At 43.9% G+C, this 23,604-nt stretch overlaps 1 protein-coding gene across 2 annotated transcripts in view; it reads left to right on the top strand.

Moving 5' to 3' along the window:
• LSAMP (limbic system associated membrane protein) overlaps positions 1-23,604 on the top strand; it is a 307,000-nt gene that overhangs the window by 185,959 nt on the left and 97,437 nt on the right. For both annotated transcript variants that reach the window (XM_062515496.1, XM_062515495.1), the window contains exon 3: positions 13,754-13,879. In XM_062515496.1, coding sequence (XP_062371480.1) covers positions 13,754-13,879 — 126 coding nt within the window. The remainder of the gene's footprint in view (positions 1-13,753; positions 13,880-23,604) is intronic.

Here is a 23,604-nt window from a genome sequence, read left to right as displayed (position 1 = left end):
TTCCTCTCCTCCATGCAGGATTGGGGCATCAGTGGAGCTCACAGCAGCAGAGGCCATGAGAGGAATGAATCTCAGAGCAGGTGGTATCCTTCTCTTTCCTGGTACTGGGCCTGGCACTTGGTTGAGATTGGCTCATTGCAAGGGTCAGTGAATATGTCTTGTCACATGAATGTAAACATCTCTGGGTGGCTGCAAATTAGGTCACAGGGGATCTCAGGTTGCTTTGGAAATCAGCCTCTGCCACTCTGTACCTGTGGTTGATAAGAGAGTTATTGTTCAGAGCTAACCATCATCTGTGAGCACAAGGGTTGAAAAAACTCCTGTGTGGGAAATTGTGAGTTGGTGAAAAGAAAGAAAAGGAGTAAAGAGGCAGATGCATTTCTCATACAATTGGGTCAGATACTGTTCAGTTTGGGAACCTGTAGTTGCAGGAAGAGAAAAAATGTATTGGGTGAGGGCACTGTACCATTGGTTTTCCTATTCCTCAGTCTTATCCAGCAGACTTTGCTGGAATTCTGGGGGATGGAAGGAGCCTGTGAGCTCCTCTTCTAAGATACACACAGAATCCTTTGCAAAGTTAGTGAGAATCTGCTTAGCTGTGCACAGTGGCACCTTGGTGCAGTACTTCCCTGGTAAAACCTGTCAAACCTGTTCACATCTCAGTGCCCTGCTTCCAACTTCAGAGTCAGAGGAGAACTTTGTGTCTTTCCTGGATTTCCAGCCCAGCCACCCCTCTGTGCCAGAGCTGTGCTCTGCTTTCCTTCATGTTCCCTCAGCGCTGTGGTGCTGACTGTGCTCTATGCTCTTTGTCTCCTTTGACAATGGGGTACCTGGCTTCTTGTTCTCAACATCTTCTCTCAGCGCCTCAGGGGATTTCCTGAGGCATATATACCAAAACATGTGCCTGCCCTGGTCCCCTTGGACCCCAGCAAGCCTCTCCACTGCCTTTTTCTTTATTGAACCAAGTCTCTGTCTCTATCTCTTTACTGTCTGCAGAGTGACTGGGTTGAATCCAAAACAAGCTTCCCTGCCCAGCATGATGGGGAAGCACCTCTCCTTCCCCATCGTCACTACTTCCCTCCTGAGGTAACTCATAAATTGCTCTGAGTCCTTAAATGGGCTGTTATTTCTTCCTTCCATCAGCACTCTCTCACTCTTGACTCACAATGCAGGTTCAGCTTCAATGAATTTATTGGCATGACATGGTACACAGGTGATGCCAAAGTTGACAACTTAATTCATGAAGCGCTACTGCCTTTTTCTCATCTGCACTACACTGTCAGTCCTTTCCTCTTTCCCCCTCCTCAGCTCTCCTTTCTGTCTGTCTTTCTTTGCCTTTCTGTCTGTCTGTCTGTGTCTCCCTGTCTCTCTCCTCCCCCCTCTAATCACCTCCCTGGTTATAGTTAGCTATCTCACACTCAAGACACTGTGTCTCTTGGTGAACAGAGACATCAATCAGAGAGGTCACCACAGAGGGAGAGGAATTGGTCTTTATAGCATGCTGGCTGTTTTCCTGCATTTGCAGCTTGCATGGAGACCAGGGCTGAGGGCTGCAGTATTCAAACCAACTTACAGGAGCCACATTTGCTTTAAGGTTGTTTGGGACTCCAGAAGAATGAGGTGTTGTGCTAGAGGGACAGAAGAAAGAAAAGCCTATCAACCTCAAATGTGTATAGGCAGGTAGAAATATAATTTCAGAAGAAATCCAACATCTTGGTAAAATCCCCCCAGAGGATAAAGTCTCTTTTAAACAGAGTAGCAAATGATCTCTCCTTCTCACCCCCCCCCCACCCCACCCCCACCCCCCCAGTTCCCATAATCCTTTGTTGGCATGGCAATTGCCAGAGTGTATAAAGGAAGAAAGAGATCCCTCGGGTACCTGTCAGCACTAGATACAATCTGCTCAGGACAGTATGTGTGTGGCATTTAATCCTCCATACTTCAAGCATATGCCCAGGATATAGTGTCACACTGTATTTGTGCTTCATCCCTTGTGCCTATTTGTCATGAGTGTCTGTGCCCAATCCAGTGGCAGGTTCATCCATCGTGTGATGCCATCTCAGCTGTATCTCTGCTTTTCTTCAGGCTTTGGAAGAGTTTTAGGAATTATGTTCTGATGCAAAGTTTCTTTTTATTTTTTATCACTGTTTATACTTTAGGGAAATAATTTTCACAGATTCCAGTATATCATGACCATCAGAAAGGAAAGTGTATGAGTGTATCCTTATCATTCATCAGTATCCCTAACTATATTGATTAAGTTTCTACTATTCCTGTTCAGAGTGCACAGTATTTTGAGGGCCAGCTTTTTACCTTGGGTTTATGAACCACAGGGCTGATTCTCTCCTTCTTTGCATTTCCTTTCATGTAAAAGAGTATTTCATATTCTCTTTAATTTATACCAGCACTGAAGCATCAGCCTGTTTCAGCATTTGCCCTTTTTGTTCTATCAAGGAACTTCGCAGCTTAATTTCTCATAAAGAAAACTCTGAGGCTTTGCAGATTTTCTTCTCTAACTCTCCTACTCACCTGTTGGAGCAGTTGATGGATAAGGCATCATACCTTTTGTGACACTAGTAGGGTACCAGCCTCTGGGGATGCCATATATCTTGCATACACTAGTTCCCTAAGAGTGAGGATGAGAGATGAGCCTTAGAAAGGTGGAGCACAAGTGTGTAAAATGTGTGTGTGAATGTGGAGTACCAGACCACCTGGGTGAGTCCTTCAGTTTTTTAGTAGTGTTGCTTACCGTGATAACTGTGCTTTTATAGAGGTTCAGATGTGGATGTGCTGTCACAGTAGAGACACATGACTTGTATTTTTCATTGGACTTAGTTTCTGATTCTCTACTGCAGTGGAAGTGTTTGCAGTTATTTTGTTTGTGCTCTTTGTTGTAAATCAGAGGAGATGCCTCATTCCTGCTCTGCAGCCAGTAGCACTGGATTTCTGTGTTGGCAAGTATTTACTTGCAGAACCTTAGATGAAAGTTGTCTGCAAAGATGTTGTCCTACTAAACACAAAGGTGCTAGCAACACTTCTGGATGTAACCTCATCCTCCTGAATGGACAGTGTAGTCTAGGACAATACTTGAGCAGGAAGGTTGGACTAGATGACCCATTGTGATCCCTTCCAACCTTATCCATTCTATGATTCCCTCAGTTTATAACACTGAGAACAGCAAACCATTAACTTTGAAGAGGGGAGCCTTGAAGAAGAAAGTGTTTTTATGTGTCCTAGTAAAGCTGCAGACTACATGGAATAAGCCTCATTCTTGGCAGTCTGGGAGAGATTCATCTTTAATTGAAATGACACCAATTCAATGTCACATGTTACAGAGAAAAGCTCTTGGGATTCATCCCTTCCCTCCCTTTGAGGTTGTCTGCATGTATGCAGCATATCTATACCACAGAGCAAAACTTGGAAAGGGAAACAGTAGGAATATTCCATCAAGGTGCTCTTGCATGTGACTGAACCAAAACAGAGCACTCTGTTTTGGCAGGGAAGCTCCAACAGCCAAAACTGTCCTTCTCAGGAAGCCTTGGCTCTTGATTGCTTTGTGGGAAGGAGATCACCACAATCACATCTCAGCTCTAGCCAGCTGTCTGTTTTGTTCAAAGATGCCTTTACTTCAAGAGTACTGCATTTGTTTTCTCCTCCTTTCTGCTGGATCAGACTTGTGTAGATTAGCATTTGTGGCAAGGAGGGATTCTTTGCCTTGAACTCTGGCTTTTCCTTCTCAGATGGCTGAAAATGATACCCTGGCCTTTAGAAATGAGACTGCTGCAGCTATCACCAAGCTCAACAATGGCAATCAAGTGAAGATCTCAAAGCTGGCATTTCATAACTGTGTGTGGTGGGAAAGGCCAACATCTCTGGATCCAGAAATAGTGACAATGTAATCCATCAACGTCTTCTTGTAGCCCAGAAAGCCAATTGTATAGTGGGCTGCATCCAAAGCAGTGTGGCCAGCAAGGTGAGAGAGGGAATTCCACCCCTCTACTTTGCTCTGTGAGACCCTTGCCTGGAGTGCTGCATGCAGCTCTGGAGCCCCCAGCACAGAAAGAGTGTGGACACTCACTGTTGGAGTGAGTTCAGAGGAGGGATACCAAGGTGATTAGAGGGGTGGAGCATCTCTTCTACAAGGAATGGCTGAGAGAATTGTGATTGCTCAGCCTGGAGAACAGAAGGCTTTGAGGTAACCTAATTTCCAGTGCCTTCCAATACCTGAAGGAATCTTACAAGAAGGATGGAGGAGAATATTGTCAAGAGCATGTAGTGACAGGGTGGGGAAATGGCTTCAAACTGAAAGAGGGCAGGTTTAAATTAGATGTTAAGAAGAAAGTCTTCACTATGAGAGTACTGAGGCACTGGAACAGGTTGCCCAGAAATGTTGATGCCACATCTCTGGAAATGTTCAAGGCCAGATTAGATGAAGCTCTGAGCAACCTCATCTAGTCAAAGATGTCCCTGCCCACAGCAGGAGAGTTGGAACTAGATGATTTTAGATGAATATCCCTTCCAACCCATGACATTCTGTGTTTGTGTGTAGAATTCTGTGTAAAGAATTCTGTGATTCTGTCTAAAGAAAGGTGCCAGTATGGGATTATCATCTTTGTTCTTTATACTTTTGACTGAAAGCAAACCTAGCATTTCCAAAGTGCTGCTATAGCTTTCCGCTCCTCTAGAAGCCTGAAAGCAATCTTGAAAGGTGGTTACAGCAAGCTGTCCTGCTCCATTTTGCTCACTGCAATGTGTAAGAAAGGAAAGCCTGTTAATAAAAAATATTTACATGTACCACATGCATTTGATTTGAGTGAGAGGCTTGTCACTGAGAAGCTAAGTTGAAGTTGAGCCAGAACTTTGGGTGTGTGGTATGCACGAGACACTTTGAGAGTCATATTTATCACCCTGTGGCTTGTCAAAGAGGATGTGGGATAAACCGTTGGCAGTCAAGGCAATCTGAAAACAGCCTTTGGAGAGAGATGGCTTTTTCATTCAGCCTCTATGTGGATGTTCATCAGCGGTTCAAGATGATTGTTCTGTTGGTTGCACTCTGTCCCTAATGAGCTGAATATAAGCAACAGCACAAGATCTGAAAACAAACAAACAAAAAATTTGTCTCTGTGTTCCCAGCCAGAGTGGGGTATTAGATGAAATTAATTTACTCCCCCACTTGCCTAATCAGGGCCTTCTCTGGACCTGTACCTCTTGCCCTGGAATGACATAGGCTTTTCTCTGTTATTTTTTTTTTCCCTCATACCTGGCCAGTGCTCCCTAGTCTACATCCCAAAGAAGGAGTTAACAGGCAGGAGCCAATGGCAGCTGGGACTCAGTTAAAAACCCATAATCTTGCTTTTTTCCTCAACTGGCTAATAAAGCATCCCTGTTCTGGCTGCAGCATTTCATGGAGCCATCACCTACTCATGTTATATAAGGACTTGTCCAAAGGTCATTGACATCAAAGGAGAAGATCCCTTGGCTCTGAATCAAGCCCTAGAAAGGCTGCATATTAGGACTCAGCTGCATGCCATATACATCCAACATACTTAATGTTTCTGTAAAAAAGTTCTTCTTTAGAAAATTCTCAGAAAGGTCTTTGGAGGACCTGGACACTAAGGACAACTTTTCTCACAGGATTTCTCTTCCAGGATGCTGATTATGTCTGCAGAAAGAAAGATTTTGTATTGTTTCAGTCTCATAAGTAAATACCAGATTTAGAAAGAACAGTCTAAGGGAATATGTAAACACACTTGAAACAAAGACCAAAAGCTGTGTACATCTGCAGTCCTTAAAATCTTTGGGATTAGGTGGCATTCCAAGAGTTAATCCCTGAGGATTAACATGGCAAGCACTTCTGTTGTTGTTTACACATGTCCTGTGAGGTAGGCTGTGTTGTCACAGCAGGTTTCTCTAGGAGGGTTAGCCATTAAGCTCTTGAAGTCAGTTTTACAAGCTGAAAGAACTGTAGCAACACAAAACCAGCAGATGCACAGAGTAGTGCTTTAAAGACAGGAACTGCAGATGAGTGGCATTAATTCAGTATGTTAATAGAAAAAAAAAGAAAGGTTTGTAGTAGAGAACTTCATATGCAGAGGTGCAAATGGTGATAAGATGATATTGGGCATATGCCTTCTTTGTGTTTTGTGCTTTCATTTGCATGCTGAGCACATAACTGAGAACCTGCTCTCATGGACTGCATCAGGTTCCAAAAATGTGGGTTCTGTAAACCTGTGCTTAGTGAGGGCACACCAAAAAGCCAGGTGTGGGTGAAGTACAATCAGCATTGGGTAAAAGCTGGAGCTCAGGCTCAGAGCTGCTTTAGAGTGCAAGGCTGGCATCCAGTTTTGAAGTGGAGGTGCTGGACTACGAACAGGAGTGAGACTGCTTTCAACCCTGACCTATGCTGTCACCTTAGTGCTCTGAAAAACAAGGCTGGCTTGAGATTTAAGATGTTCTGTGTTTCCCTAGTGTGGAAGCTAAATAATTTCTCTCCTGAAAATTTAATGGAGACAAGTTTATAAAAAGTAAAATCAGTGAGAATGAGTGTAAGGAATTGAGCCCAGTTCTGTGCTGATGTTTCCAACAGCTCAGGAGTGGGACAGTGCAACGCATTCACACTCTGCTGCTCTCTGCTAAGAAAGAAAGAATGTACTGGAAGGGCTTCCTGTGCAATGTTATGCAGAAAAATAGTCCAGACACTTAACTGTATATTGGATGAGGCAGAGAATTCCTTTAGACAAAATGTTTTGGCTTGTAAGCTCTTACACTCCAATGCAGTGTGCTCTGACATGCTATCCAGCTCATGGGTAGCTTTGCACATGGCTTTGATTTACAGGATCCTGTCTGCTTGTCTGCTCCCAGGCAGTGCAATATGCACAGTCCCCATGTGGATTTTAAATAATTTCCTGCCTGGCGTCTCAGCGGGTGAGGGTCAGCTGCATGATAGGGGGAACACACCAAGATGCAGGGCCCAAGCTAGCAGCCCCTGTGCCTCCTTCTGCCGGGCCTCCCTTGGCATCAGCAGCGATGCTTGATGGAGATCAGCCCCCAGCGATGCAGAGTGGTGGGGGAGCACACTATGGGTTGGAAACTGCAGATCTTTTAAAGCAGTGTCCATGCTCTGGCTGTCATAGACTCTTCCCTAAAGGCCACGTGATGAGGCACTCACTTTCAGACAACATAAAGAGGGAAGTTTTACACCTTGTGAAAACTCTGTAGTGTATTTTGAGATTTTTTTGGTTCCCAGGGGATTAAAAAATAAAACCAGGCCTTCAGTGTTTGCGTCTACTTCACAGAAGCTTTAATGCTGAGCGAAAGTGAAACAAACCTAGCAGAGTGGAAGGTCAGAAGGCTCTTTCAGAGTCCACTTTGTTTAATGAAGTTCAACAACATCCCTCTCTGCCCTCTTGCTCTGCTGACAGCTTCCTTTCCCTCTGGCTGAGGCTGCAGCGTGAATCAGACCGTGAAAAACATATCTTGGGTCTGATGTCACATTTCTTCTGTAGAATGCTTCAGAAACATTACCATGCTGCATCCCAAAGGGTGTCTGGAATTTATTTTCCAGCCCTCAGCTTGCTCCTTTTTTGGACTTTAGCACCAACAAGCCATTTCTTGTTAGGGCTGTAAAGAACTGTGATTAGCCTGCTGTACACATAAGAGGGAAATTAAACCATTTAGTTGTGTTTAGGAGCTCAGCCCCTTCTTCAGGTTCTCTTTTCACCACTAAACACTTTAACTAAACAATGACTAATGAGGCCAATTTACTGACAATTAATTGCCCCAGGAAAGGACCCCTAATTGTGGTGAGCAAGGTGGCTGTTCTAAAGCACTGAAGGACCATATAATGGTCAGCATCTCCCCTACCTCTGCCTTGAAGCTTATTAACATTTTTTATAAAGTGCTGTTAATTGGGATCTGGGGACGAGGAAATAAGAACTCTCAAGGCCAATTGATAGGCACCTGGGGAGGGTTTTAGTGGCTGCAGAGTTCCTTTGACTTTGGAGAGAAGTCCTGATGTTTTCTTTTCTTTGCCATGAGAGCTGGTGATTCCTGTGTATTAGTGGGTGGGACTATTAATTTTATCCAACACATGGGGGTCCTACTTGCCAATAGAGAGGAAGGAAATAGGCTGGAGGAAGCAACTAATGAGGATATATGGAAGGGATTGAGACTTTCCATTTGTATCAGAGGTGCCATTTTTTGGACAAGCAGTTAGACCACTTAAATGAAGCTTGTGGGCTTTCTTAGGCAGTATCAATACTGTTTGCAGCTGTGTCTTGGAGATATTAAACAGTTTTTGCTGTATTATAGGTCTGTAGACTGGGAATAAGAGCTGTATTTTTTTAATGTATTTTGTATTTTTTTAATGTATTTTTGTGAGTTATTGAAAGAATACTGTACTATTGAGCAGTCTTGGAATTGGAGACTGGGGAATAGCTGCCCCACAATGTAAAACTCCATCCAAGGGTCTTAGATGCAAGGCACTGTTTACCCAGAGGGAAGAGTCCAGGCATCTGACTGAACTTCATGTGAGTGCATTTCCGCAGCTCAGAGTTTCCCAGCAAGGTGTCCATTGTCCCTCTGTTTGCATTTTTTATTCTATCATACCCAAGCTGAGTTCCTAGTCCTATGCTTCCTGGCCTTTTCTCACAAGCCCATCCTCCTGCTGTATTGAGGCGTCATGTGAAGCATCATGAAAGTGAAGCGCCATCAGTGCAGCAGCCAGGAACTGCTGCCCCCAGCCTGTAAGTACCCTTTGTATCACTTTTGCTAAGCAGTGGCTCCCATTCTTGCCACTTTGTGTGTGTGCTTTGTCTAGGTGCTCTGATCAAAAGGCTGGGATCTGAACTGTTTGGAAACTGTGGCATGGATCAGGTCCTGTGTGAACTACATTAGGAAAAGATCTCTAGAAGCAGTGCTTTAGCAAGGGTGGCCTTGATGTTTTCTTGTTCCATCCCCCGTTGTACTCCTGTAAAGGTACTAAGGGGAGATGGCCTTCTGCATGCGAACTCATGTCTCTTAACCTTTGGGCTCTCTCATTTACTGATGTTAGTAGCATAGCACTGATCCTTTCCTCCTTCCATAGCCTTGAATCAGAACACTGATCCAGTGATTCACTGATCCACCCACACCATCCCAGGTAATATCTCAGGAGGAGTTTTGAGCTCTGAAGGGCTTTGGTTATAAAAGGCAAGGATAACAGCAGCAGATGTTAGTGTGTTTGCTTGTTTGTGGTTTCCTTGCTGCCTCCCGTATGCAGCCCCTGGTCTGTAATAACTGCTGTAGTGGGTGTTTTTGTGGAAACAAATCACCTGCTTTCATCTGGAGAGCAACAGTGATTGTGCTAGGGGAGCATGATCTATTTTTCATGTCTTAGTCTTTCTTATTATTTAAATTAATGTGAGTTGCAGTTGTCACGATGTGAAGGATTGACAGCAATTAACTAGAACAGACTTGGTGCAAGCTGTTTCTGTGCTTCCCTGTTCTACCTAGCTCTGTCACTGTATCTTTCTTGGGACTTAAAATCTCCCACATCAGCTCTGACCTTGTACCCCTCCTGCCCTGCAGCCCTCCCAGTCCAGGACACCCTACAGTATCTCTTGCCTCACTCCTGCCTTGCAGCTCTCCTTCTCTTCCAATGTGAGCTTCTCTCATGGAGAACGGCCACTGGTTACTTTAGGATTAGTTATTTACTGTCACTTATGTGGAAGATGAGATGCTGGGCTGACATCAGCTTTATCCTGTAGATGTGAAATGTAGGAGAAACAAATATGTGAGTTTCAAGCCATTCTTCACAGTGTTTACTCCCATCTCTCCATAATCAGTCCCTGCTGTGGGTGGGGCATCCTCCCTCTCTGGGAATGGACCAGTGGGGTACTACAGTGTGCTTCCTTTCATGTCTGGCTCTGCTCCCCATCCCCACCCCAACCAGGGGGATCCCAAGCACACTGTAATGGATACTCCATATGATATACACTGAAAGAGTGGAAAAAATCTAGCCGTCTTACCTTTTTCAGCATTACCAGAGACCCTGGCAGCCAGAAGGGTCAAGCAGCAGCCTGGTTTCCCCTGAAGAAAAAAAGCTGTCAGTCAAAATATGAAAATGCCTGTAAGTGCTGTTAAGCTGTAGTACTTGCCTTGCTGTGGGACTACAGCCTGTGGTTTGACTCTGCTAATGGTTCAGAGAGGCCAGTCACAAAAGAATTTTCCACTTGAGGGTCAACAGGATTCAGCTGGGCAAATGGAGACTGTGACACCCAGAAGATTCTGGTCCCAGGAGGTTTTATTTTCAGCAGTCCTTCTTCCAACAGTCTGAGACCTGTAAAAACAATACAACCCACACATGGGGAAAAATAATAAGGTCAAAAGCTTCTCATTTTATGGTTGTCCTAAAAAGATGTGCACAAAGTAATGACAAGTGCCAAGGAAGCAATGCTAACTGTTGCTGGTGCTGACAGTTCTGGCATTTTAACATTCTGGTTTGACTCCCTGAAAATTAAAAGTCTCTGAGCTTTTATCTGAGTGAAATTATTGTCCACTGGCTTTGGATTCAAAACTGATGAAGCCAAGCCAGGTTTTAAATTTAGAGGGAAATTATTTCCTGCCCTATCCCCCCTTGTCTTAGCCTTTCTTTGCCTTCTGACCAAGGTGGCAGCTGAAAGGACCCAGCTATTATACTCCTAACAAGATTTCAGCCTTGGATGTCCTTTTCACCCTCATCTGAAAAAGTGGTAAGCCAGATATGACCATCTGGACACATGCTCTTCCTCTTGGGCATTCGAGATGCATGATCAGAAATGCTTGTATGGCTGAATTTACTTGACCCTCTGTGAAGTAAAATGTCTTGACGGCTTTGGAGAGTGGCAGTTTATGCATGTCCCAGCTGGAGCTCTGCTGCTGCCCTGTAGTGGCTTTTGCTGCTCTCTCCTCAGCCATTTTGATATTGCGCCTTTCTACTAGGATTCACACTGGCCCACAGTTTCACCTGCTAGTCCTGCTTCAGTTTAGTCCTTCTTGGTTTGCTGCTTTATTTCCTCATGCAAATGTTAACCCCCTGAGGATACAGCGATATTCCCAAAATGTGGTCTAGCTACTGGTTTTACTCCTGGGCCCTGCCTACCTAGGTTTGCCAATGCACCGTGGAAAAGTTGTGCTGAGGATCTCCAAAGTCACTGTCCTTGTATCCCCTGACAGAACACCTGGGCCACAACTCTTGCAGAAATAGCAGCCTCTGATGTTCTTCCCCAGACTAAGCCCCTCTGTCCTCTCCTATACATGTTGGTCTTCTATCAGGTCTGAGGTGGCCCTCAAACTAAGAGTAGTAGTTTGGATTTTGGCACCAGAACTTTCAGGGCTCTGCCAGTCTGCATATCTGCTGGCTGGAACAATGTGCAGGTCTGCCCTGAGCCATGGTACAGGGTGTTCCCCTCATCCACTGGGAAAGAAAAAAGGTGAGTTTTCCATATCTCCAGTGGTGAGTTTCCATCCCCTCTCTGAGGAGCCTGTTCCTGTCGTGACTTTCTTTACTTTTCTGAAAGTAAAACCTTTTCGCTCATTTTGAGTGAGAATTTTTCCTACATTGCAGCTCATGTTACCTGCTTTTCAGTGTTCACTGTGTACCTCTGAGAAAATCCTGCCTGTTTTCCACATGTTCCCACTCACTTTTTGTAGAGATCAATAAGATTTCCCTCAATCTTCTCTTCTTCAGACTGAACAGACTCATTTCTTTTAAGCTCTCCTGGGAAGTCAAAATCATGTGCTATAGCCCTCTGACCATCTTGGGAGCCTTCCAGTGGACTTGCTCCAGTGTGTCAATGGTCTTCTTGTACTGGGGAGCCCAAAACTGATCTAGTGCCTGAGATGCTGTCTAAAGGGTTTTAGACACTTCCCTCCACTTAGGGGGTTACACTCTTTCTAATAAAACCCAGGACATTTGGTCTTTGCTGCAAGGGCATACTGCTAACTCATGCTGAACATGAAGGACACCCACATGTCCTGGACTTCTTGACCTTAGCACTTTCTCCCTTCCAGAAAATATCAAGGTGGTTGGTCCCTAATGGGGGACTGACATTGTGAGGCTTATTCTACTTATTTAAAGCAGTATTGCGTGTTCTTAATCAAGTGGCTGGTAACACCAAGGAGCAGGCATGATACTGCGATATCCTCTGATCCTTGCATCTGAGCTAGGTCACCATCCAGAGTTAGGTATATGCCAGCCTTTGCATTTCTTTTCCTCTCCTTTCCAGACTTTCTTAGAGAGCCTGTATCTGAGTTACGGGGTCAGTCCTATGAGCTGCCTCACTCCAGCTCTGTTATCCCAATGGTTTTTCACACACATCCCACTGTGAATCTGTGTGAGGATATGATTCCTTTTGTTTTTCCACCATGATACTTGCACTGGTGCAGAGGCATTTGAGGTGGGCCCCCAACTGTCCTGTTTTCTCGAGGTGTGCAAAAACCTCCCCTATTGTGTTGCCCCCCAGCTGCTCCCTCACTGCCCTCTGCCTGGTCACTTCTCCACAGACCACAGCAATCCTTCCCCAGTGCACATGGCTTAAATGCCTCCTTGCCTGGGTGAGTGAGCCTGTTGGAAAATAGATATCTATAGATGTCTGTGTCACTTTGCTCGGCAGGTCCTCTTCCTTCAAGGGGGTCCCATGGTCATAGATACTCAAGCATTGTCTGTAACTTCAGGGCCTACAGAGAAGGGCTAATGAGCTGTGGGTTGTAAACAACATTCCTGTGACTCCAGCAACACAGCTGGAATTGCTCTCTTCAGGCTTCATTTCCTTTTCCCCACCTAGCTTATAGGCAGTTTTGCCTCAAAAGTACCATCAGCCATTCCTGCCGGGGAGGGGGAAGGGAAAGCTGCTGTCTGTTTACTCTGTGGTAAGCAAAGCAGAAAATGATGTTGTTTCATTCCTCACTACACACAAATTTGGAAGCTGAAAATACATTAAAAAATAAAAATTAGAGGATTTCTTTTTAGTAAAAATTTTTCACCTCCTGACATGGGGCATGAAGTGTGGAAGCAGGACATGGATGTGAGGGAGAAAGGACTGCAATAGCTGGCACATTCCACACCTGGAAGCACCTGTTCAGGTCCCAATTCATGGTCACTCTGGTGCCAAGACACAAACTCAGGTTGGAAAGTTTTTAAGGATCTTGGCTGCCCAAGTCATGGCTGATCTTGTGAGTCTCAAAGACTCTACTGTGCCTTTGGTGCTCTCCCATGTGTGGTGCAGTCATCCAGAAGCTGCCTATGGCAGATAGGCCATGGGAGATCCCTCTTTGATGAAAGATGTCACAGAAACCAATAAATAATACACCCTCCAAGTCAGTTCATTGAAGCCTGGCATCCTGCAGGAGAATGTAGAACTCCATCAGGGACTCCATGGAGCATAAAAATTAGCTGGGATGATATTTGGAGCCCACTGACTCCTTCCATGCAGCCTTGAGGTAGGCAGGCAAGTTTTGAGAGGTGATTTTATGAAGACCCCCAAATCTATCCAAACACAAAGCACTGCAGTTGCAGCACAGGCCGTTTCTACCAGTAGTCCCTTGAAATACAAACTACGCCCCAGTACATAGTACTCTGATGTAATTTCAGAAACCCAGGTAATAGTGAAAGGGGTATAGCCTGTGGGATGAGTTTGTGGCTGGCTCTGGTTAATAGATAGGTAGATTAATGAGCCAGGCAAGCTGCCCTCCATAACTTTGCTTCTAACAATGTCAAACTTTCTCATCTTCGCAGTTCCACCAAAGATTTCCAATATCTCCTCAGACATCACCGTGAATGAGGGCAGCAATGTGACCCTGGTTTGTATGGCAAATGGGCGTCCAGAGCCTGTCATCACCTGGAGGCACCTCACTCCAACAGGTAAGAAGTCCAGCTGGATTTGATTTGTGAACTGTACAGTAATTTCCTTCTCTTCCAGCATCTAAGAAAATTTCAGTAGCAATATAGGCCGCTACAGAAAAGTGGCAAGAATCTTAAATATACTTCAAGCTTATTTTGTGGTGTGAATTCCCTAGCACAATAACCAGGTTTTCCAAGTGAACAAATGAAATTACTTAAATAAATCCTCTGCAGAATTTGACCTATAATTCTATTTAGCTTAGGTCTTCATCTACTTGTCCTAGTCTCTACTGCTGGTAATGCACAGCACAGTGGTGGAGATGAAATGCTGCTGGGGCTAGACTGAGGGAAAAGCATCTCTGTTGAGACACTACATGAAAGAGGTTGTCTCTGAAAAGTAAGGGATTTTGCTTCCTACTGATTTGCCTTAAAAGGGAGAGGCAAACAGTGGCCTGGTTTTCATATTCAAATTCAACTTCATATTGCTTTCCACTTTGTCAGACAGCCAGAAGTCTTGTGTCTTCTGAGGTGAGTAAAGAAGGCGTTTCATCTTCAAGGTGAGTGAAGACCAGGATGATAACAGAATAAAGGAGAGCTCACCATCTTTGCTCTGCTATCTCACTGTGCCCTCCATGCTCAAGGACATGGCAAGGCTGGGAGGAGAATGTCCTTTCAGTAGCCAGACTCTGTGAGGTTAGCAGCTTGGGTTGCAAGGAAACCTTCAATCCCTAAAGATTTAACAGTAGGATGAGAACAAGAGGTAGGTTTCCATCCCTCCATATCATGTCCATGGAGGAGAGAAAAACTCTTTAGCTGATTTCTTTTCCTTCGATACTCTTTAATCTAAAATGCACAGTGAAAGCATTGATTAGCCCCATATGAATGATCTTCTGTGATACTCCCATATATGTAAAAGGTTAAAAAGGATTTGAGGTAGGCAGAGAACAAACATTCTGCATGTGCTACAGGTAGTCCAGCTTTCTACTGCAGTTCAGAAGCCAAAAAAAAGGGGAGTGTTGCAGAAAGAAAGTTGGAGAGGAAAGGTATAATGACACATTGGAACAGAGCTTAATCTAAGGGCTACATCCAGAGCCCCCTGTATTTGGAGCCTGTGGTTGAGATTTGGGTTACTTAGATTTCCTGTCTTGTCTCTTCAGCCAAACCAAAGTTCTCCTGAGCTTCATGTCTAAGAAAGCCAGACATGCAGTTTTTATTTCTGGCCCATTTCTTGCAGTGCCAAGAGAAAAAAAGAGGCAGAAAGCCTGCCAGGAAGAGGTGAGAGCAGGGCTGATTAGGGGAACACTACTCCTCTGTGGTATTATCATCACTACCTGACTTTTCTGGTTTTTTCAGAATTAAGTTTGACTGTGCCATTTGCATGCATAGGAGAATATTTTTTTTTCATCTTTAATTATGTATATAGAATCTTCTAGCTCTGGTATTTCTATTCTTAAGGTTTACCTCATATCAAATCTTCCATATTTCTGATGCATCAGTCTTTCAGTTCTCTAACTCTTTCTTGTATCCAACTAAAAGATACACCCCAGATATTCTGTGGGCATAACCTAACACTGCATTAAGGGCTATAAATCTTCATGAAATCTAAGGCCTAGTATGCATGAGATGCATTCTTCAGAGCAGTGAGAAGATTCTTGTCCTGACTCATCACTTTGGCTGTTGCTGCTTTGTGGGAGTTTTTTCATTTCTACCACCTACCTCACTGTATCAGACACAGATTTTTTTTTTTTTGCCTTGTTACAAAAGTCTCCACAGAACAAATCCTCACTCTGGCTATCCCCTCTGGTGAGCAACAGAACTGAAGAATCCCATCCCAATTGCGGAGACAGTTTTCTTGGTTTTGTTGCTCAGTTTTCCAGCATGTCCCTTCACATTTTTTCTCCCATGCTGTGTGTCTCAGAGGTGTTGCCTTGTTAGCATCCCTTGTTAGCATCCACCATCTCACTGACTCCTTTCCAACCCCTCCTCAGTCCTCCTCCTTACAGTAAAGCTTGCCAAGCACCTCCTTTGTAACAAAACAGAGGTTATGATTAAGGGCAGGCAGTCTTCAGTCTGTCACCTCCATGTGTCACTGTGGTTCTTTCTTTTTCCCATCTGAACCCATCTTCTGTCTTTTAGAGATATAGAGGAACTGCTTTCAGGCAGACATCAGGTCTTTGAGCAGCATAAAGCCCAGTAAGACATATCTCAAAATGGGAGACAGAAGGGCTTTTTTAAAATGTTTTCCTTGAGTTGACAATTAATATAAATTCCAAATCTCTTCCAGAACTGCTGCAGATGGAAACATGTCTTATCTTGGAATCTCCCTTTTCCAGAACTGCAAGGCATTTTGGCCCCATTTATGCAAGTTTTGAAGACATCTGCTATGCATCAAAGAGCTATTTTAGATCATTGTAAAGATTTCCAGAATACATCCCTCTCCTTCATTTTTTTTTCGTGGTTAAACTTGTGGCTGCAGAACTGAAAGAAAGAGTGTTATTGAACTTGTGTGGGAGGTTTTGAATGGACAGGTAGTGAAATTAAACCTGTATCAGGGGGCGAGAGGGACAAATTACTTATTCATTGTGCACTCTCCTCAAGGAGTTCATTAGCAACTTTGTCTGCTGTTTCTTCCATTCATTGACTTCATCAATAGTGTTTGTTGGCTAATTACCAGAGCTAGGAACACAGAAATTATTTAATTCTTGTTGGCTGGGAAGTAGAAGATACAAATGCAAAGGGAAGGCAGTGTTGGTACATAGGCAGAGAAGGTAGGGATGCATGTGATAGTTAATTTAAATGCTGCAATCATAGATCACGTAACTGCCTATCTGGGAAGCTAAAAAAAAATTATAAATTGCTATGTTGCTTCCTGTTCTGTTTCTTTGGTGAGAAGCTGAACCAGGTATTTTTCTCACTTCAGCTATAAATCCTGATGCACTCAAACAGCCCACATGAAATAAAAACCTCACCTAACCCTGTGAGAAAGCTAGAGTGTGACTGAGGTTGATGCCTGTAGCATTGACACCTGGGAAGAAGGCAAGTAAAGGGAAAAATACTTCAATAATTCAATGGCTAATGACAATACAGATCAGCTTTAATTTGATGAAGGCAGGAATGACATTCCTTGGAACATGCAAGTCCTTGTTCTCCTCTTACATTCCTCTTCAGTTAATTGGCAGATTGTACTTTGACAGAGCAGGTTGAGAGAGTCACACAGACACTTTTCTTTTTCACCTGACAGGACACTGTTCTGTAAGACATTGGCAACCTGGTCTGAGTAGTTGTGGATAATTTAACAGGCATTGTCTAGGAGCACAAATAGCTTCATTATCTCTTCTCCTCCAGCCAGAAGAGCTCTTTTCTGAGATCACTGACCTGCAGCTTCCAGCAGCAGGCCAGCACATCCCTCCCTGCACATAGTCTGATCCCTTTCCTGTGATTCAGGACACAGATGAAGGCTTGTTAAGCCTTCTGTACCCAATGACTTTTGCCACCCTGGTTTGTGATGGCAAGCCATGGCAAAAACTGTAAAACTGAAGATATGGATTTGTTAGGAAATTGTGATATGTTCAGTTGGGGTGGAGATGAGTATTGATGATGTCCTATGCAGATTGCATGAATTAGCAGTTGTCAGCATTAAGAACACTTCACTAGGGAACACTCTGTGCCTCATCTCTTGAAAGGGACAAAACCAAGATTCTTTGCACCAAGACTAGGTGGTACCCTATTGTTTTATTTTCCTTAATATTAGCTCATAACATGCCTAATGCATACCCCACAAAGGTATAGATTATTTTTTGTCACTGAATGCAATATCTTCAAATATGCCATAGCTGCACCACATCCTGGACAAGGTCCTCACACAGGACCATTTATCACTTATCACACTGATATGATCAGTGAGGGATACCACAGGCAGCCTACCCATCTGTGGGTAGTTATGTTAGAAGGAGCTCTGTTTTCCCAACCTTGCACCAGGATAATAACTAACACACCCAAGAAAAGACTCCCATAAAATATCTCAGAGATGGTAGCCAATGCCTGCTTTCAAGCCCATCTTAGTTTTACTTCATGTCTCTACTGGCTTATGTTTATTCAGGCTAATGTGTCTTCTCCCTATCCATAAGCTGCTGAGATCACAGTCCCCAGAGTATAATGTATAATATCTCTATGTCTTATTCACAGCCAAGCTAGGTGCCTGGTTGACTGAAAAAGAGCTTTCTGCAGAAAAGTTAATGTACATTCATATTCTTACCAATAAACTCTCAAGGCAAGCCCTAAAGAGTAGACTCTTGTGAATTGGGTTTGCAGCAATATGGACAGTTGTTGAAAGGTCTTTGGATTACCAGAAATCTCACTGCCAATCCTTTTGCTCTGCATGGGCAGGCAAATGCAGAAGAAAAAGCCATCTCCTGTACTGAGAAGCTTGTACTTGAGCTCATAAGAGCAGTTCCATTAATATTTCTTCTTCTTTGCCACAAATCATCAGTGAGTGAAACCTTCCCAAGGGCCTTGCTTGTGGGTGCTCTGGCAAGTGCCTTTAGTGCCTGTGCTGATGGCAGCCTGACAGGCAGACAAAGCCATAATGACCAAAGTTGAGGGGTCGACTCTTTTACTGGTTATGCATAACCAGCTGAGGAACAAGCAATTCCCTTTTCCTAGAGAAGCTACAGAGTGTGAAACCTGTTTAAAGCCACGAGGTATCCCAATCTGGATCCAACTTCCTTGGCCTCAGCCTAGCGAGACCACTTGATAGATAAGAAAATACTCTGGATTCTTCCAAATTCCACCTAACAGTCTAAAAAAAAACCCACTTTGGCTCAGAAAAAGACCTTAGTTATTACAGTGGTAATCACAGCATAAGAACCAGTCTAGTGCAAAGCAGGTAAGTATTGATTGCAGCACCCAAGTTTCATGTCACAGCATAAAATGAAAGGAGATGTGAAGGCTTGTCACATATGCCAGTCTGATTCTCCCTAGAGGGTGCTAGAAATCCACATTGAGTCCTAGGGAATTTACCATGGCCTGGGAAATTTAGGAGGGATAGAGAATACAGAAATGTTCCTGCATGCTGCCCTGTGTAATTGAGATGGTATACATATGTTTATAAACAGCTGTAGAACTCATTGCCATGGAAAGTTATTTAAAGACGAGAACTTGTCAAGATTCAGTCAGGTTGTTTGTTCCTGAGGGTAATGTGAACAAATCTGGATATTCTTGTTATTCACAATAAAAATATTGAAAAGGATGTTAAGCTTCATGCTTTTGGGTCTCAGAGATCAGGATAAGACCTAAAGTGAAAGAGACAGATTATTTCACACCCCTGCTCACTTGTGTATTTTCCTTCAGTGCATGCCAGTCCCCTTGTAGAGCTGAGCATTGGAAGCAAGCAGAGACAGAGAGCTTTCTGAAGGCATGAGTTAAGAAGGCCATATTGGTCACAATGGGCAACTTTGATCATTATGTCCTGTGTTTTCTTGCTTCTCATTGCTACCTAGGTCCAAAGCCTTGTTGCTTAACTTTGTGTTGCACAGGGAAACCCAATTTATGCCCAAAGAAAGTATCAAGCACAAAGCACTAAGTCAGAGTCACCACAAGTCAGCCTTGTGGTCAGTAGGTAGCAATGGGAAGCAGATTTTCTGGTTATCTAAAGTGTTTTGATTTAGCCCATCTTTCTGCTGCTCTCCTAAAGTGTTAGTAATAGAAGTAGTAGAGAAAAGCAGCCTGGTTTTGGGAGGTATGGAGTGGGGTTTTTTGTTTGGATTTGGTGGGGGTTTTGTGGCATTACTGTGCCAGCTCTTTTTATTCCACAACCTTCTCCCCATGAAACTGTCTCAGGTAACTTGAGGTTTACTAGATATTTGTTTAACGAAATAACTGAAGCAACTGATATTTTTTTAAACAGGTCTCCTTTTCTGCTTTTGTTTTTTTTCCTTCTTTCATCTTCAGAATACTTTCTGGTAAAAATGAGGGCCTCATCTTCCACAGAGACCTTTCACTTTGCCTCTGATGCACTCACAGTTTGTTTTAGCACACTTTCTGAGCTGTATTTTTCTCTTGATCTAGTCTTTATCTTATCCAATATGTAGCAAGAAAGAAAGAAAGAAAGAAAGAAAGAAAGAAAGAAAGAAAGAAAAAAGAATGGGAAGAGGATGCTGGCTCATAAAGAGCCTGGGAAACAAGCCAAACTTTTAACTTTTTCAGGTCTTCTCCAGAAGGCATCCAAAGTTGTTTCAATCTCTACTTGCTTCCCACTTACACTTGCTTTACATTTATTAAATTTTTAGAGGTCTGTTTTTCCTAAGGCCCACAAGCTAGATCCCCATTGCCTCCTTCCTCACCTCTAACACACCTAAGTCATGATGGTTCTCTCTCCCCAGCACACTTTTAATTTCGTCCTTCTATGCCCAGCAACACATGCAGGGCACAGGGATCCTTCCTCTTGTAGTCATCTTGCAATAATGCCCCATTCAGTTACTGTGGACTGTGATGCTGTTTCAGTACAAATTCTGTTTATGCATGAAATGTTCATATTTTTTAACAGCTTTGATTTCCCTCTACTGTCCCAGGGCAGAGAGGGAGAGCAACACCTCATGAATCTCTCTTGAACCATCTGGCATTTCTGGGGAAATAGACAAATAAAGATGCTGTGAGGAGGAAATTTACCCTGCTGCCTTCAGCAGTGGTTGGAGGGGAACATGTGGAGTCTTCTGGTCAGTGCTTGTCTGTTCCACCTCTGGCAAGATTGTCTGTGGTGCTGCTGGCAAGATGTGGCAGTTCTGTACCAAGTTAGTTGCCTTCCTGCCACATAAAAATGTTGCTCCTTGCAGCAAGCTGGAGTCTGGTAGAGTTGCCTCCTTCTTATCTTCTCCCAGATGTGTACCAATTCTATTTGGTCATTCTGTTAAAGTATTTTCCATGGCATTTTAAAGGCTGAGCTGGATTGTGTCCACATGAAAACTTTCCTCCACCTACAGAAAAGCGGTATTTTTCTAGTTCACTGCATGCTCTAATATTACTGTCTTTGCAGTGCTGTGCCTCTACCCTCAAGTTTAGTGATACTGAGTGGGGACACTCCTGTTCTGGAGCATCCAGGAACAGCTAGCTGCCTTTTCCCTCTCCTACCTCCATGAGCTAGTCTTGAAGGATCCCAGAGGGCTAGATGTGGGAGTGAAAATTGAGCATCCCAGAAGATGAGTGTTCAAAATCTGCCATAATAATGATGACAGGAAAAAGAATTGCCATGCACCTTCACAAGTAGGATTGCTACAGCAGGTTAATGAACTTTGCAATTTTCCATCATTCCTATTCCACAGATGTGTTGAAATCAAGGGAGTTTTTTGTCCTGACTAGGACAAAAAGAGGAGAGGTCTGCTAGTCCTGCCCTGCTGAGAATGGTAGATGCAGTCCATCTGGCTTGTCTTCCCTACCAGCCTTCCTTGTCCTTCAAATACACCATTCAGCACTCTGGTAGTCAACTACAGTAAAACAGTGTCTGAAGAGAAGGTTACTGAATGCAGGACACTGATGAGGTGTGGATGTGTGTGTTGCTGTGTCTCCCTCTAGTGATCTGAACTCACAAGTCTGCTTTGGGCCCTTTGTGCTTGGAGATGCTGGTTTGGTGACACAGCTTCCCCGGATTCACCAGAGTAAAGGGTGGATATTTTAGGACTAGGTGCCATTCCCCCTGCCATCTGGAGGTCATATTCCCCATTGGCAGCTCCGTGTTTGCAGCTGCAGATCTCATCTGAAAATTTTGAAAATTTAAATGTGCTTGTAAAGATACAGAGAGGTTGATTGCGAATTAAAGAGAGAAAAAATTCATAGCATGTTAAATGGAGTAGTTTCAATTCAAACATCCTTAGAGAAAGCTAGCCTTAAGAAGAAAATGGGGAGGCTGCATTTTTTCCCCTTGTAGCTGTAATCTGTAAGTAGTTTCACTTAAGGCAAGCATATTTCTCATGCTCTTCTCACAGTAGGAGAGACACACACTAATAAAAAGGGAAGGTTAAGGTAGTAGTTTATGCTTGGTCCATGCATTTTCTTTTCTTTTTTCATTGAAAGGGAGAGATCACCATTTTGTTATTATGCAGTTATGTGACTACAACTGATCTCAGTGGCTGCACTGACTTTAGTGCTGGATATATTCTGCACTGGAGCCAGACCTACTGTCTCATCTCAGGACCCCAGTGTGCATGGATGACAGCATCTACTGCAGCACACAGGTCCTGCCAGGACAAGATGTCTGGCGGGAGTTTCCTGTACAGCCCCAAAGCCTTCACCCCTTCAAGCATCTCTTGCACAGTTATCCTACTGTCTCTTGCCTCTGCCTCCACCCCTGCACCAATCCCAGTCATGAAGCATCTTATATGTTCCAGCTCTAGAGATAGCTGGAAAATAGTGAGAGAGAGAAGAGAGGGGAATAGGGAGAAGTAGATTATTTGCATGAGTCTCCTGTATGTGTAGATAACCTAGGGCAAAGAGAAAGCCAGCTTTAGGAGCAAGACACCCTGAAACTGCTTCAGCAAGGTCAGATGTCACTCAGCCTCCTGCAGTGTGGAGCTTTTCTCCCAGGACTGAATACAGTTGTAGTGGAAGTGGGAGTCTCCCAGCTGAAGGCACTGAGCTATTTTGGTAATGCCAGACTGCGACAGACCCTGGTGTTGTGAACACTTGTGCTCTGTTTGCTTTGTCAGCCACCTTTCTGAGCCTTTTAGAAATATGTCTTCACAAGATCCCTCCCTTTCCTGTCTGAATAAAAGCATGTGAGACTGGAATCATGATTCAGGGGGTTATTTTTTGTTAGGAGGTGCATGTACAAAAGCATTGTTCTTGTTTCTTCTTCAATACTCTTTTCTTTTAGAACAGCACCTGAAAAATATGATTCTTCTGATGTACTCTGTATTTTTTCATGCACTGGCTGAACAAATAATCCTTTCTCATAAACTCCCAGTGAGTGCCCACCTCAGAGTTACTGTGGCAGAGGAGCAAACCAGAGGGGTTGGGAGGGGATGGGAAGTGCAGGCCCATCCAGAGAAGCAAGAGCTGTCATCTGATGCAGCCTTTGAATTTCATGCCCCATTTGGAGTGACTTGAACCATTGGAAAGATAAGCATATCCTGCCAAAGGATCAGTACAACCTGCAAGGCAGAAAAGTGTAATGCAGGTATTGATGGTCTGGAAAAGACCTGGGCTGATTTCAGTTGCGTTGACTGAGGCAAGTGGCATATTGGAAGGGTCATGGAATAAATACAAGACTGTATTTATGGCACTGTAGAGCACAGTCAAAGAGCAGACCCCTTGTTCCCAGGAAAGGCACCAGTGGGAGATGAGATTGCTGCAGTCTGGGGAAGACAAAGGGAAGAGCAATGCAGTCTCCCAAGGGCTCCTTAGGCTCCTCATAAGGGTGCCTGTGGGTCATTGCCCTATTGTATGTGCCTGGCTGAGAACTGGTGGCAGGATCATCCTAATTGCCAGCACTGTAATGGTCACCATATGTCACTGACACCCTCCTTACCTGCTGTGCAACCTGCAGATTTGTAAAAGCTGCATGACTATGCAGGTACACACTGCTGCATGCATTATTTGTGAGCACTTGATTGTGTGGTTTTTTGTGTGCTCACCGTGATGGTGTCTGTCCATGCAGTTTGCTGCACAGGTAAGCTTTTTGATGTTTACCTTCCTTATTCACCTACCTCAAAGGCTTGCATCTCCTTTAAGCTGGAACTGTGTAACATAGCAGTAAG

The sequence above is a fragment of the Cinclus cinclus genome, chromosome 2, assembly GCF_963662255.1.
Source record: "Cinclus cinclus chromosome 2, bCinCin1.1, whole genome shotgun sequence".
Taxonomy (NCBI): Eukaryota; Metazoa; Chordata; class Aves; order Passeriformes; family Cinclidae; genus Cinclus; species Cinclus cinclus.
The sequence above is the reverse complement of the archived record's forward strand: the minus strand, read 5'-3'. Positions and strand labels throughout refer to the sequence as shown.